This window comes from Sceloporus occidentalis, unplaced genomic scaffold (assembly GCF_023333645.1).
Source record: "Sceloporus occidentalis isolate IW3139 unplaced genomic scaffold, rSceOcc1.0.p SCAF_7, whole genome shotgun sequence".
NCBI classification, from domain to species: domain Eukaryota; kingdom Metazoa; phylum Chordata; class Lepidosauria; order Squamata; family Phrynosomatidae; genus Sceloporus; species Sceloporus occidentalis.
Genome location: NW_028316987.1, coordinates 60,241,893 through 60,256,671, shown reverse-complemented (window position 1 = coordinate 60,256,671; position 14,779 = coordinate 60,241,893). Strand labels below are relative to the sequence as shown.

At 39.2% G+C, this 14,779-nt stretch overlaps 1 protein-coding gene across 2 annotated transcripts in view; it reads right to left on the bottom strand.

Annotated features, from left to right (window-relative positions):
• The window catches only part of MACC1 (MET transcriptional regulator MACC1), a 43,517-nt gene that overhangs the window by 15,037 nt on the left and 13,701 nt on the right, over positions 1-14,779 (bottom strand). For both annotated transcript variants that reach the window (XM_089533103.1, XM_089533105.1), the window contains exons 2-3: positions 5,753-5,862; positions 1,646-3,696 (exon numbers count right to left, since the gene is read on the bottom strand). In XM_089533103.1, the coding sequence (XP_089389229.1) occupies positions 1,646-3,696; positions 5,753-5,852 (2,151 nt within the window). In that variant the 5' untranslated portion in view covers positions 5,853-5,862. The remainder of the gene's footprint in view (positions 1-1,645; positions 3,697-5,752; positions 5,863-14,779) is intronic.

Sequence of the window (14,779 nt, the reverse complement as noted above, 5' to 3'; positions counted from 1 at the left end):
AATGGAAGAGCTCTCTTTCCTCATTCTTGTTTCTTGCTGGGAGTGGTCTGAAGAGAAGAGGGCAAGGGAATTACTACATTAGAATTTTTAAAAAGAAGTTACTAAACATTTGTAGCTGATCTAAGGAATGGAATTATTAGAACTGAATGAGAATGGTCTACCAAATGTAGGTAGTCTGGTACCATCCCATTTTATAGAGGACAAACACCCTGATTTCAGAAGGGAGGAGACAGAAGCAGAGCAGTGGAGATGTCTGTAGATTGTGGGAAGGGAGCAGAACATAATGGACAACTGAAACTGGATTCCCCATGTGAGGACAAACTGCAGATCAATTAGGAAAGGGAAGAGAGATCAAAGTCCAACCTGGAAATAGTAGAAACAGAGCCTCCATTTTCCTCTCTTGTTAAAAAAATAAAAGAGCTGGTTGAAAAGCAGATTCTAAGACTTGACAGATGACAGTAGTGTTATTGATAAAAGGCAGAAAAGAGATAGTGCAAACCAACTGAGCAGCTGTAGATCAACCATGTAGAACTTGTGGCTTCCAATTAGCCTATCACTATGCAATCAAGGAGTGATGGAAGTTGATCCTACTTTATATGGGGAAAACATGTTCCTCAACTCTATAGTCTAGTACTGGGATCTTGGGAGTTAAAGTCCCCAAATTCTGGAGGCCACAGTTGTCCACCCCTGACTTAGGACTTTAAAAGAGTATGGTGGTGAAGCTGAATTAAGAATAAATGAATTTGTCAGGATTGGAGGAAATCAAATAGTTATCTCTGACTCTGTCCAAAAATTACAGTGTGATCCCCCCACCTTCATTTGTACATACAGTGGACCTTTGTTATACGATGGGTTTTAGTTCCAAAATCCATGGATGCTCAAGTCCCATTAAATACAATCATCCCTCCATATTTGCAGCTTTGATATTTGCGGATTTGATTATTCACCGATTTCATTAATATGTTCTCTCTAGGACTGTCTAGGTCCTCCAGTGCAACTCTGTGGTCAACTTTAAATAAAAGTTGCACTGAAAGACCATTTGTAGCTACTCCAGTGCCATTCTATGGTCAGTGTATGTTGGACATTGACCACAGAGTTGCACTGGAGGACCTAGAGATTCCTAGAGAGGGGTCCTCTCAGGTTAAGAACAGTCTTTTTGTTATTTGCAGTTTTTCCCTATTCACGGGGGTCTTGTTCCCCTAACCCTAGCCAATATGGAGGGACAACTGTATAATGGCATAGCAAAATGGTGTCCCTTATAAAAAATGGAAAATCAAGGTTTGATATTTGAACATTTTCAAACCATGGATGCTTGAATCCGTGTAAAAAAAATCCATGTATAAGAAGGGCTGACTGTAATTATATAAATAGTGAACATTTCCACATGCAGCTTTGTTTGAACATCTCGGTCAATTAAACTTATAAATGTGAACATGAGAAAACCATGAAAAAAGGCCAGAGTTTTCCAAACCTTTCCATTGCAGCTGTAGCCTGCATGGCTTACAAGGCAAGCTTTTTATTTTATAAGAGCTTTGTTGGCCTTGAGTTACAGTAGGATAGTCATATTAATGACAAATTATCTCAAGTAATTCCTGCCAACCTTCATTGCCTATGAACTAATATAGCCCATCGAAGCAATACTTACAACAGAGAGCTCATACAGGAAACGCCTTGTACTCCTGTTAGCATGGCAAACTTCCTTGAGTTTCTTCACAACATATGCAGTTTTTTCTGATTCTTTCTCAGCTTGTATCTCACTGAAATCATCCAGGGACATGTGTGAAAATTGAAGGGCATTAGCCAAAGCTTTCCAGTCATACATTCGCTCTGATACTGTAGATAAGATAGCTGAATAGATATATGTCAGTTTTCTAAAAGGCAATGTAATTTGTTCAGCGAGGCTGTTAGTTGTGATTGCACTATCATCAGTATCTATAGCTTGGTCCTTGGATATCACTTTGATATTTTTGCAGTGTACAAGCCCAACCTTTCTTCTAAGAACACCTACATACCAATCTTTTATTTTAGTTTGCCCAATGGCTTTTACTTTATCTTCACTGAGAAGTGCTATTGTATCCCCTTTAAAATATTCCAGCAAATAGTCAATTTTACTTTGACGTAACACAGTTTTCAAAGCTATGCCGTAGCTCTTAACATTTAAAGCCTTATCTTGAAATGTGGGATATTTTATCCTTGGTAGAGATAGCAATGGTGCAGACTTGATCTCTTTGCGCTTTCCCAGTCGGTTTGGATGGTTGAACAATCCAGTTAATGGCTTTGGAGCTGGTTCAGGAGTTGTAATATAGAACTGGCACACTAAGTTGTTGTTTGGGACTTTAACTTGGATGCGGAAGACAAACAGATGTATTTTTCTTGCACTGATTATGGAAAATGGGAAGTGTTGCTGAATCACCTGGCCACCACTTTTCAATGTTTCTTCTTTAATTTCTTTCCTTTGATCTCCTTCCTTAACTTCAAAATCAGGGTCACAAGAAGCCACAAATATGTTCAGATCTTGTGGCTTCTCAAGTACAAATGTGTGTTTCCCCCATAGCTGGAAAACAACCGGGGGCATACTCTTCCCACCCTTTTTAATGCCACATACTGTAAGCTTCTCTGGAACATAGCTGTGGCCAAAGAGTGCAAAAACAACAGTGAAAGATGGATGAATATGTTTGGGCCCATATATTCCCACTGAAAGTTTTCTGTGGATGTATTCCCAAGCACTTGCAGGGGAATTCACTGCATTCGCTTGGGCTACAGCTACAATGTACATCAAGTGACTCAGATCTGTCAGCTTCACTTGGATAGTATCTTTATAAATGTAACAGTTGTGTATTTTTTCAAATGGACCTTCTTTACTGGAACTACACAGACAAACAATTTCAGTCATAACTTGACTAAAAGGATCCTTTTTTACTTCAGCTGCAATTTTCATTTCTAGTAAAATGGCTTCTGTGGTATTGAGGTTACTTAATGTCAGTTCAATCAGTGGACTCACAGTGGTTGAAAACTCATGGTTAAGTGATGATGGAGAGTCAAGGATAGCCTGTAATCCAACCTCTTGAAATTCACCAAAAGGTACATGACCTTCAGGGAAATGAACAGCAATATCTGAGTCTGGAAGCTGCACTGAACCACCCTCATGATTCACTTTGCATACTATATGAGTTTCTATAGATTGAGTTTGTGCCCATCCTGGACTCTGATTTATCACATTCAAATCCAAGCAAGATCGGGCCAGCTGCCTTTGATTCAACCATGCTGTCTTATAAGCTTCACGGTCATTCTGAAGTGATTCATTATCTGGAGGTAGAATGTGGTTGGATGGTGCTGCATTAGGAGGTTCAAAAGTCTTGGCACTTACAATATCCAAAAGATCTGAAACGCTCCGAGATTTGGTCGATCTCCTTGATGCTTTACGATGAAAAAGATAATCAATATTTAATTCATCTCCAGATGAAGCTGGAGAATATCTGATATTTGAATCTCTTAAAAATAAATAAGGATCTTCTTTCAAAATTGATATACGCCTGTTACTTTTTTCTTTGTTGCTTGACTGAGCTACATCGTCTAAAAATGGGTTAGAGGCTGACAGTTCGTTCCAGAATGGATTTGTCTTAAACACACTGGGGGCACTTTGCTTAAATTCTTCAGACCAATAAAACTTCATATCATATTCATTTTCCTTTTCATCTATTAAAAAAAGAGAGAGAGAGAGACATGGAGGTAAGTATCCTTACTGTATATTTGTCCCCCCTACCAGTGGTAAACTGCATATGACAAAATACTTCTGCTTCCTTTGCATTCCTAGATACAATGTGAAAGAAAAAAACATTTGCAGTAAATTCCACTGAGAGCTTACTCCTAAATGTGTATCAGTTTACAGGCTTATGTGTCTGTATATGATTGCAGCCTCATATGTTTATGAGCATCTCACTATGGCCCTGAACAGACGGGCACCCAAGTACGTACTCCGTACATACTAGGGTTGCCTGGGGACGGCTCTTTTAGATGCCTGCAACCCTAGTACATACAGAGTACATACAAAATGGTGGCGCCCTGTTCACACAGGCGCCGCCATTTTGACGTAACGGATGCCTAGCATCCGCACGCCATGGCGCCCAGGTGATGTCGCGAGTGCGCCAATGGTGCACTGTGGCATCACTTGCGCGCTGCAAAAAGAAGCCACTTTTTGCGGCTTCTTTTTCCGTCACTGGGAAGCCTCGTCATTTGGAGGCTGAGGCTTCCCGTCGGCAGAAATGGAGGCGGCAGCAGACCACCCTTTTTGGGTGGTCTGTATCCCACCTATGACATTTAAATAGAAATATACAAAACATAGCAGCCCTAACCAATGAGATTGGGGAAGACACAAAGAGAAGGAATGTGCTGGCCTTGCCTCGTCTGTTATTTGCTTCTATCACTCCCCTTAAGGAGAAAGTGGTTTTCTAAGAGGAAAACCTCTTCTATACATGGAATTTCACCACATAATCCAGAACTCCATGAAGTCTACAAGCAGAATCATATGGAGAGTTTTCCTTTCATAGATAGAGAAGGGTTTCCTCTTCACTTAAGGGGTATAGCAGAAATAAGTGACTGAGATGAGGCTAGCATATTCCTTATCCTTGCATATTTATTTTGTTGTTATTGTGTACCTTCAAGTCATTTTAGATTTATGGTAACCCAAAGACAATGCTATCATGGGGTTTTCGTGGGATGTTTCTTCAGAAGGGGTTTACCATTGCCATCCTCTGAGGCTGAGAGAGTTTGACTTGCTCAGGATCACACAGTGAGTTTTTAAGCTTGAGTGATCTCCAAAATCATAGTCCAATGCTCAAACTACTACATCACACTGGCTCTTATATTTATTATCCATAGATTAATAAAACCTGAAGAGGGCTCATATTGTCATTGTGCAGGTTTTATTTTAGGAAAAAATGTTACTGCTCTTAAAGGGCAGCTGTGTGCTACCAAGTGGCCAAGCTTAGACTCTACTACTATGTATACACTCAAGGGAATAATCCCCTTGAACACAGTAGGGCTTGCTTCAGAGTAGGACTGTGGTATTTTCTTTGCAATCCCATAACCAGTTACCAGGGAGTTAAGCCCCAAGAACTCAACACGACTGACTTCTAAATAAATGTGTATAGATTAAATGTGTATAGATTAAATGCAATATCAATGAAACTATACTTTTTCATTCTGCCCTCTAAAAGACCCCCGAGAAATTGTATTTGTGACTTAGAGGAAAAGGGCATTCAAACAAACACCTGATTTGGACAGCATATTTTCCCTGATTGGTCATACTCAAAAGATGATGTTAAATAGCTGCCGCTTTTTTTGTTCTTTGTGTTGTTGTTCTAACAGATTGCAAAGTTACCTTTCCTCCAATTACTACAATGATTTTCTATATGGAAATTTTCTGCATCAGATTTCATCTGGTTTGGCGCCAGATTCAGTAGTAGACAATTTAGATGACAGTAACAGACTTCATCTCCCTGAAAATGCTACACAGTTAGGAGAGCCAGCTGAATGGGGTGAGTTGAGTGCAGGGGATGGGATCTGTAAAAGGGAACCAAGGTTCCTTTTAGAAGTGGAACTCTTCTGTTAACAGAATGCCATGCACTAAGGGAAATGCAATTTGCTTTTAACTTCATGAGTGCCTTGACCATATTATGAATGCAACCTTTTGAATACAAATATCAACAGTGATTAAAATTTTGCTTGAGAAGGTAGGCTACTGGCAACATACCTGACCAATCTTTCCTTGCAGGATTTCCATTGTCCAAGTCAATCAGAGAACCCTCTGATTTACTCCACGAAACCTCCTTCATGTAACAGGAAGCAGACATTTTCCTTTTCCTAACAAATTTAAGATATGTTGGTTTATAAGTTGAGAAATGTTTAACACTACAAATCATCATTCAGTATATGCCAGTGTAGAAATAAATATTTAAAGCAAAGGTAGGAAATCTTTGGTCTCCCTGATATTAAAATGTTAGAATTCCCATCATGCCTCACCATTTGTCTTCCTGAGTAGGGCTGAAGGGAACTAGAGTCCAACAGCAACTGGTGGTCCACAAGTTCTGCAGCCCAAAGGATTCCTTAGAAATATGCCCAACAGATTCACAAGGGAGATTTTCCTGCTTTATGGTAAATGGTCTGTCAATCATTGTCACATTTTATATGGGGTTCACCCCATGTCATCATCTCCAAGTACACTGTTCTCAGAAATCCTTACAAGAAGCAGTAAGATTTGTTGCCACATGGCCGAGGGGGGGGGGGGGGGAGAGAATGAGCAGGAACTTGGGTTTGCAATTCAGTTTTAATGTCTTGCACAACTCGGTGGAACAAATATTAACAAAATTATTGTTAATAACAGGAAAAATAAGAAAATGTAATACAGATTGAATCTCACTTATCCAAAATGCTTGTAGCCAGAGGTATTTTGGAATATTTGTATTTATATAATGATATATCTTGGAGATGGGACCAAGTCTAAACACAAAATTCAGTTTCATATCCACCTTACACATAGCATGAAGGAAATTTTATACACAATATTTTTGATACTTTTATGCATGAAACAAAATTTGTGTACACTGAACTATCGTAAAACAAAGGTGTAACTATTTGTATTTCGGAATTCCAGATAAGGGAGACTCAATCTATAGGAAGAAGAAATGGAAGTGATCCTTTTCAGAATGTTATGAGGAAAGTCTCATACAGGAAGTGAGAAGTAGAATAAATTTTTACAACTGGTGAGTCCGTCCCATTGAATTTAGACTTGGAATATGAGCAGACATATTCAGATTTGTACTTCATGACACAGAGACATGCAGAAAAAATGACCAAGCAGTTTGGTCAACAACAAGTTAATGTTTCAATATATTTGGGCGACTATTTCTGACTAAGGGTGTGTTTCCTTATTCAATTAAACATTTTTGTTTAATGTGTCATATTAAGAGCCTTCTATACTCACTTAAGCTCCAAAAGGTCGCAATGCTATTTGTGGAAGGGTCAAGACCTCTAAGGACACACTACTTAAACAAACACTACTTAAACACACAACTCACATATCTCTGTCAAGTGTGGATTGACCCTTACAAAAAAAAAATTCTTTAAATTATAACAACTAAACATAGTACCTATGAAAAGCCCTTCCCTCTGCCCAAGTGATAAGTGTTGTTGGTAGTGCTGCTGTTGTGTGCCTTCTTCAAATCATTTTCAGTTTGGGGTGACCTTAAGGTGAAACTATCATAGGATTTTCTTGGCAAGATTTGTTTGGAAGGGTTTTGCCATCAGCTTTACTCAAGGCTGAGAGAGTGTGACTTGCTCAAGGTCACCCACTGGGCTTCAATGACTGAGTGGGGACTTGAACCTGGTCTCCCATAGTCTTAGCCCAACACTTCAGCCCTATACTATACTGGTGATCAATGTTGGTCTATACTTTTTTATTATTAAAGTAATGAACATATTTATTATTTATTATTTTATTTTTATTTATTTCATTTCTATGCTGCCTTTCTCCCAAAAAAGGAACCCAAGGTGGTTCACAAGATGCGTGTTAGTATAACTAACATGTATGTGTTACTATAAATCTACCTCCAACTTGCCGCAAACAGAATATGATACCATCTTTACAGATATCAATTAGCAAACTTACAGCAGGAGCTATGACAGCAATATATTGTTGCAATGATATTTCCATATTAGTGATACAAAGTAGGTTTTACAGCTTACTCACCAAATGTCTTTTGATACTGTCACACCGTGAAGCAATAAGGTTACATTGCTTCATTTACCATGAAATAAACAGCTATAAGGATCATCAGGTCCATATTAATCATTCACATCAATCAGTTTTGCTGCGAAAGCTCTGTGAATCTTAATTAAAATATTTCTGACTCAAATTGATATTGGCCACAAGAAGAAGACCCCTGTTTCTATATGGCACCTTCTGGAATTTGACCTTGTTCTCTCTTCCATTATATCTGCCTCAAACAGAGATGGAAAGAAACCAGAGTGGCTCATTTAAGTGTCTAGGTAAAAACTGTTCTGTGTGGCAAAAAATATGCAGAACATAACAGGAAAGCAAATAAAGTATAGAGGACAAAAGTACCACAGCTTTATTGCTAGACTAAGGATATGTTGTTGAGTACAAAGGGCTTGCATTCTGTTCCTGAATTCACAGCCAAAAGCAAATTGTATATGTGTTAGAAAGAGAAAGGTCTTCCTTACAATAAAAATACTAGCAGGTTTTCAGTTTCATTACATATGTAAATATTACTAAACAGCATTCAGATGTTTTCAGTGAACAGTGGTATTATTCAGTGGTATTATTCATCAGTCAAGCTGATGTGATTCAGACGAACAGAGACATTAAATAAGGAAAGTACAGAGGCAAAATAAATGGGACAGCACAGCAGAAAGCAGACAAACAGCTGCTAAATGATGCACATTCTACACCTATCAAAATAAAAGTGCCTGAGCAGAGTAACAAAAAGAGTGTATTTTGTAGAGTGGGAGTATAATGACAGTATTGATGTTAGGATTTAATTTTTCACATACAACCAGCACATAAACACAGAGCAAACCATCCCTCCCTCCACCCCGATGCAAATTCACTCTTGGCATTTTTCCAATATACTTCTAAATTAAATACCTGTATTAGATTAGCCCAATAAACTTTCTCCAGTGTGAGGAAGACTACTACAAAAGAGGCCCATAGATATCCCAAAAGCACCACTGAGGTAGGCCTATCATTTAAGTCTCTTATTAATCAAGGAGGTAAAAAGTGATCATGACCATTTTATACCTTGCCTTTTCCCACCCCACACAGAGATTAAATTACATGTTTCATTCCAATTCCTATTCTAGGTTGAGTTTCCCTTATCCAGAATTCAAAAATAAAAAAACTCCAAAATCATCTATATGGGTGGCTAAGATAGTGACATATTTGTTTTCTGATAGTTCAGTGTAAGCAAACTTTGTTTCATGCTCAAAATTATTTAAGGTATTACGTATAAAATTATCACCAGACTATGTTTATAAAATGTATATGAATTGTATATGAATTGTAAATGAATTTCATGTTTAGACTTGGGTCCCATCTCCAAGATATTTCATTATATATATGCCAATATTCTAAAATACCCTCCCTCCTCCCAAAAAAATTTCTGAAATCACAAACATTTCTAGTCCCAAGCATTTTGGATAAGGGAGACACAACCTATATATTTACTACTGAAATAAAATGAGTAGTTTATAATCCAGACAAGAAGTACCCTGAATCTCATTGGCTGCTTCAGTTTGTGGCACAGACTGATAAGTAAGGGTTTTATTCTACAATGCACTTCAAACACAACAGTCATAGGTGAAACCAACATGATTTTCTCAACATTTCAAATCCGATTTTTGAATTTTCTGAACAGTGTTACTCAATTTCAGAATCTTCAGGAGGATCACAGTTAGACTCACATACCTAAAATTCACCACAAACTGAAGCAGCCAATGAGATTCAGGTTGAGATTTGTATTGACACATACAAACAAACAGAACATTTGTCTGAGCTCCCACATAGAAAACCTACTTTTCTTTTCCAGTTTAATAGAAGAGTGGGCAACTTGTGGCCTTCCAGCTATAGTCAGACCACAATTCCCATGAGTCCTAGACAGCACAGCAAACAATGCCCCAGTCTTGACAACTTGTTAGGGCAATTGCTGGACTTCAGACGTAGTCCAATAATATCATCAGCACCATACATTGCTCACCGGATTTAGAAGGGAAAAGACCAACAAGCAGAACAAATACTATTATACTATATTAGCAGCTTCAGTTCACTACATTCATCTCTAACTGACAGGTCAAAATAAAGCTGCCTCAGGTCACTTTGGAGGTATGCTGTTTAAATGATGCATGTGTCCTAGGAGGCCAGAAGCCATGCCAAAGCTATGCTCCAGTCCTAAGGATTAGAGCACAGCTTTGGCTTGGTTTCTGGCCTCTTAGGACACATGCATTGTTTAAATAGTATGCCTCCATAGTGACCCGAAGCAGCTTTATTTTGGCCTGTCTGTTTGGGCCCAAAGACGAGGAGCTATAGCTCAATGACAAAGAGTGTGCTTTGCATCAAAGTCCAGAGTCAATCCCCTACCTACAGATTCAATCCCCTACCTAGAGCCAGAAGAATGCCCAGCCCAAATCTCAGGAAATCCCCTACAGCTAGTGCAGACCAGGAGTGGGCAAAATGCAGTCCAGCCCTTCAGAGGTTATTAGACTGCAATTTCTAACAACTCAAGTCAGCATAGCCAATGGCAAAAATGTTCGGAAATGCAGTCCAAAAAGATGGTCAGATTTTTTAGCACCACTGTATTTCATACCATTACCCTGCCATACGGCATGACCTCAACAAATCATAAAGTCAGAGTGGGTGCCAATGAGACAATCGACATCAAGGTATTGGACCTGCAGGTACTCAAAGGAAGTATGCAATTAACTTCTGACAATTTTCTTCAATTACAAGTGTGTATGATGTATAATAATGATATTATTGCATGATCTACATTTTACTACAGGTCGAGCATCCCTAATCTAGAAATCTAAAACTAAAACACCTTCAAACACAAACTTTTTGCTATCAGCCACCCACTTCCACCTTCAAAACTGCAGCTGTGGCACTCCTGCTACTTCATCTCTCAGATCCTGTCCTCAGTCTCTCTCCAGCCTTGCCTGTTACACACAACACAAATCACAAACGAATGAGACACAAGGCTGGAGGATCTGTGAAATGGCAGGAGTACGCTGGGATTTCTGCCATTTCACAGATCCTCAGTCTCACTCCAATCATGTCTCTCTCCAGTCTTGCAAACAGCACATACTATGCCACTTAAGATCTGTATTCTGTGTTATGAATATGCAAATGAAGGTATTCAAAAAATGGGGGGGGGGGGGGAGAATCCAAAAGACAAAACACTTCTGGTTCCAAACATTTCAGAGGAGAGGTACTCAGCTTATGGTAGGTTATCATGGTTTTGTACCTTACTGTTCAGTGGTTTGTTTAAATTGACAGGTGGCTAGTTGGAGTTCTTATAAAGATGGGAAATAAATTAGACAGTCACAAGATGTTTCAACATGGATACACAAATACACTTACCTATACACTTCTGTAGAGTAGCACTTGAGGAAAACAAAAACAAGACCAAAAGCCTCCATGTTTTCCTATCTATGTGTGCATGCTATATCTTTGTGACACAACTGCTGTCTTCTCATCTCTATTAACATGACAAAACAGCCGCCTCACTTAGCTAATGGTTTTAATGTATGCCAAGCCTTATAAGAATAATACATGGGTCTTTAAGCTGCTATGGCTGACACACCTTTAACAACACACCTAAAATTCAACTTTTTGAGTGGTGCACTCCTTAAGACCATTTCCAGAAGAAGCTTTTTAAAATATTTAACCCCAAGAAGCAGGATAAGGTTCAATTTATGTCCTGATCACTTAAGGACCTTTAAAAACAGATTGCAGCTATTTAAAATGGTATGTGTGACATCCAGGTTTAAAAGTTTTTTTATCCACTTTTTTGATCCATTTTTCTAATATGGCAAGCCTTAGTCTGAGCAAGAAAATAACTTCAATGATTTATAGCAAATAACTGACACAACAGTAACCTGGAAGCATTCCTTTTTTTGCTGGAAGGAAAGCCCTAGACTTTTCATTTTGATTGATACCTTTGGGATCAAAAAGTTCCTGTCAAAGTGAGAGAAGAAGAAAAAATCCTCAAGGAGGAAGATATTTTGGATCTAAGCTATGTAACCAATGATAGTCCAGAGACCTTTTGACTATTTGTCCCTCTGTGACATTATTATAGTGGTTCAGCTAGTTACTGCCAGAGGCTTCATCACTACTGCTGCAAAATCCCTCAAGGCAATTACCGAAGAAAATCAGAAAATTGACACAACTGGAAGCCGCTGACTGAAGAAACTAGAACATGCCTTAAAAAGGGAATGTCTAACAGAAAACCTGACTGCCAAATAAATGTAGCATTGAATATGGAATCTTGTGGTCTAGATCAGGTGTGTGTGTGTGTGTGTGTGTGTAGATTTGGGGAGCTAGTGTGTCATAGTGGTTTGAGTGTTGGACTATGCTTCTAGAGAGCAAGGCTTGATTCTCAGTCAGTCATGAAACCCACTGGGTGACTTTGGACAAGTCACATGCTCTCAGCCTCAGAGGAAGGCAATGGCAAACCTCCCCTGAACAAATTTTGCAAAGCAAACCCATGATAGGTTTGCCTTAGGATACCCTAAGTCAGAAAACGATTGGAAGGCACACAACAACTGCAAATCTAGTATGCCTTGTCTATGAAAACCCTATGCAATCCATGGAGTCACCATAAATTGACAGGTGACTTGAAGCAGAGACAGAGAGAGAGAGAGAGAGAGAGAGAGAGAGAGAGTTAAAAAAAAGGAATTTATCTAAGCTCCAGTCTGGATAGTCTACTTAGAGCTATCTAGCACAATGAAATATCATACACTGTCTTTTTGCTGTTGTTTAGAAAATATTGTTTTGTCTTTAGTAGAAATGGATAGAGGCTAATACTGAGTCAAGGGTGGGGTGTGGAGGGAGATGAGATCTGACTAACAATGGCATAAAATTGCAGGATACTGAGAAACAAAACACTCACTTCATTCACCCTAATCATTCCTAATGAAAGACAAGAGAAGAGAATGCCATTTAAAAAATGTTGAACTGTCTACTAGATCTAAACTGTCTATTAGGGGAAGGACAGGATGGGGCAGCATGAGGGGGAGGGAGTGTGTGTCTACTCTGTTGGAGCCACCTTGCCTCATCCTCCTCATGAGGATGGGACAGGATGGCACACGGGGAGGGAGCATGCATGATCTCCATTGGTGCCATCCCACCCTGTCCTGCCCCATCTTTTTCCTCATGAGAAGAAGGATGGGACAGCATGGGATAACCACTGTTCTGTTGTAGAAATTAAGCAGCCCACCAGATGTTTTTGGACTGCAATTTTCAGCATTCCTTACTATTGGCTATACTGGCTCAGGCTGCTGGGAATTTGCAGTCCAAGAACATCGGAAAGACTATACATTGCTCACCCTTGTTCCAGCTGGTGTCTGTTGGTAAATGTGTAATGAGATTAGGTTTTTTCCACACTTCCCACTTCAAATGGAACCATGTATTCTGCTACATCAGAGCTCTTGTATCATCTTCTGCAACATACATACATATAATAATAATAATAATAATAATAATAATAATAATAAAGATTTATTTATAGCCCGCCCAATCACAAAGAATCCGGGCGGGTTATAACAATAAAATACATCAATTACAATAGAGTTAAAAATCAAACCCTAGACCTACCGCCCACCCATACCCCGTACTAAAACAGAATTAAACAATAATAGTATAAAAAACATTAAAAGCATTTTAAAAAGGCAGAAACACAGGCGAGGAAGAATAGACAAATGAGGGGACAATATCTCTACATCTGGGGAGGGTAACTAAGTTGTACCCCCCAATAAAACATCCCATGCAAACAGCTTCCCATTTTAACTCTGCTCCTTGCTGGATTCCATAGACCAAACCTAGGGAAAACTAATTGACAATCTGCACTCCTGTCTCCCCCACCCCACTCCAGTCTTCCCAATCAACTGCATGTTAAAAGTGCAAATGAAAGGAGGGAGGGAGTGGAGCAAGCTTGTTGTCTCTGCTCTGGAAACTAGGACAGGAATAAATGCATTCAAATTACACACACAAAAGATTCTACCTAAATATTAGGAAGAATGTCTAAGTAGTAAAAACTGTTCAACAGTGAAATAGACTGTCTCGGAGGGTGGTGGACTCTCATTCTTTGGAAATCTTTAAGCAGAGGTTGGATGGCCATCTTTCTGGAGTGCTTTAGATGTGCATTCCTGCATGGCAGGGGATTGGACTCAATGGCCTGTCTATGTTAAGCTGCACAAGAAACCCAGAGAAGCCCGGGTTGCATATGAGCTGCCATCTGCCCTGCGATGAGGAAATGAGATAGGATCTGTTTTTGAGTTTTAGAGCCCACATCCCTCCCAGTGCAGAAATGGCATGTGGTACTCTCCTGAGAGCTCTGTGACCATAATAAATTACAATTCCCAGGATTCCCTAGCACTGAGCCACAGCAGTTAAAGCAGTCTCAAACTGGATTGTTTCTGCAGTATGTTTTGGACCTTGGTGATCTTTCCCTTCCTGAGCCATTTCCACAACACAATTTTTCTACAACTCATCACTTTATTCTGTTTTAGAAGCCTGTTTTATTGTTTCCCATTGGAGCTAAAATCATGGCTTCATAATAAACTGAAGAGGAGTGCTGAAAGTTGGTATCTTTAATGCCAGTCCCTTGTAATCTATCTATGATGTTTATCACACTATACTCTTATAGTGCTACTATTCCACTTTGACTGCTCTAGCTGCCTCCTGTTGCATTCTGGGATTTGCAGTTTTAAGGAGGGGTATTTAGAATTCTCAGGCAGAGAAGTTCTCTGCCTGAGAATTCTAAATACCCCTCCTTAAAACTGCCAAGTGTCTTTATAGAGTGAATTTATCTTCATAAAAATGGGCAAGTCAGCATGATTTGGCTCTGCTTTTATGTCTTCAAATTCTTTCCCATTAGTGCTTCCAATAGCTCACAAAAGCACTCATATTACAATAAACCAGTTCATCTCAAAAGTACTGCTGGATCGCTTAATTCCCACTCCCCTTTTTCCCATTGTATATTCATAC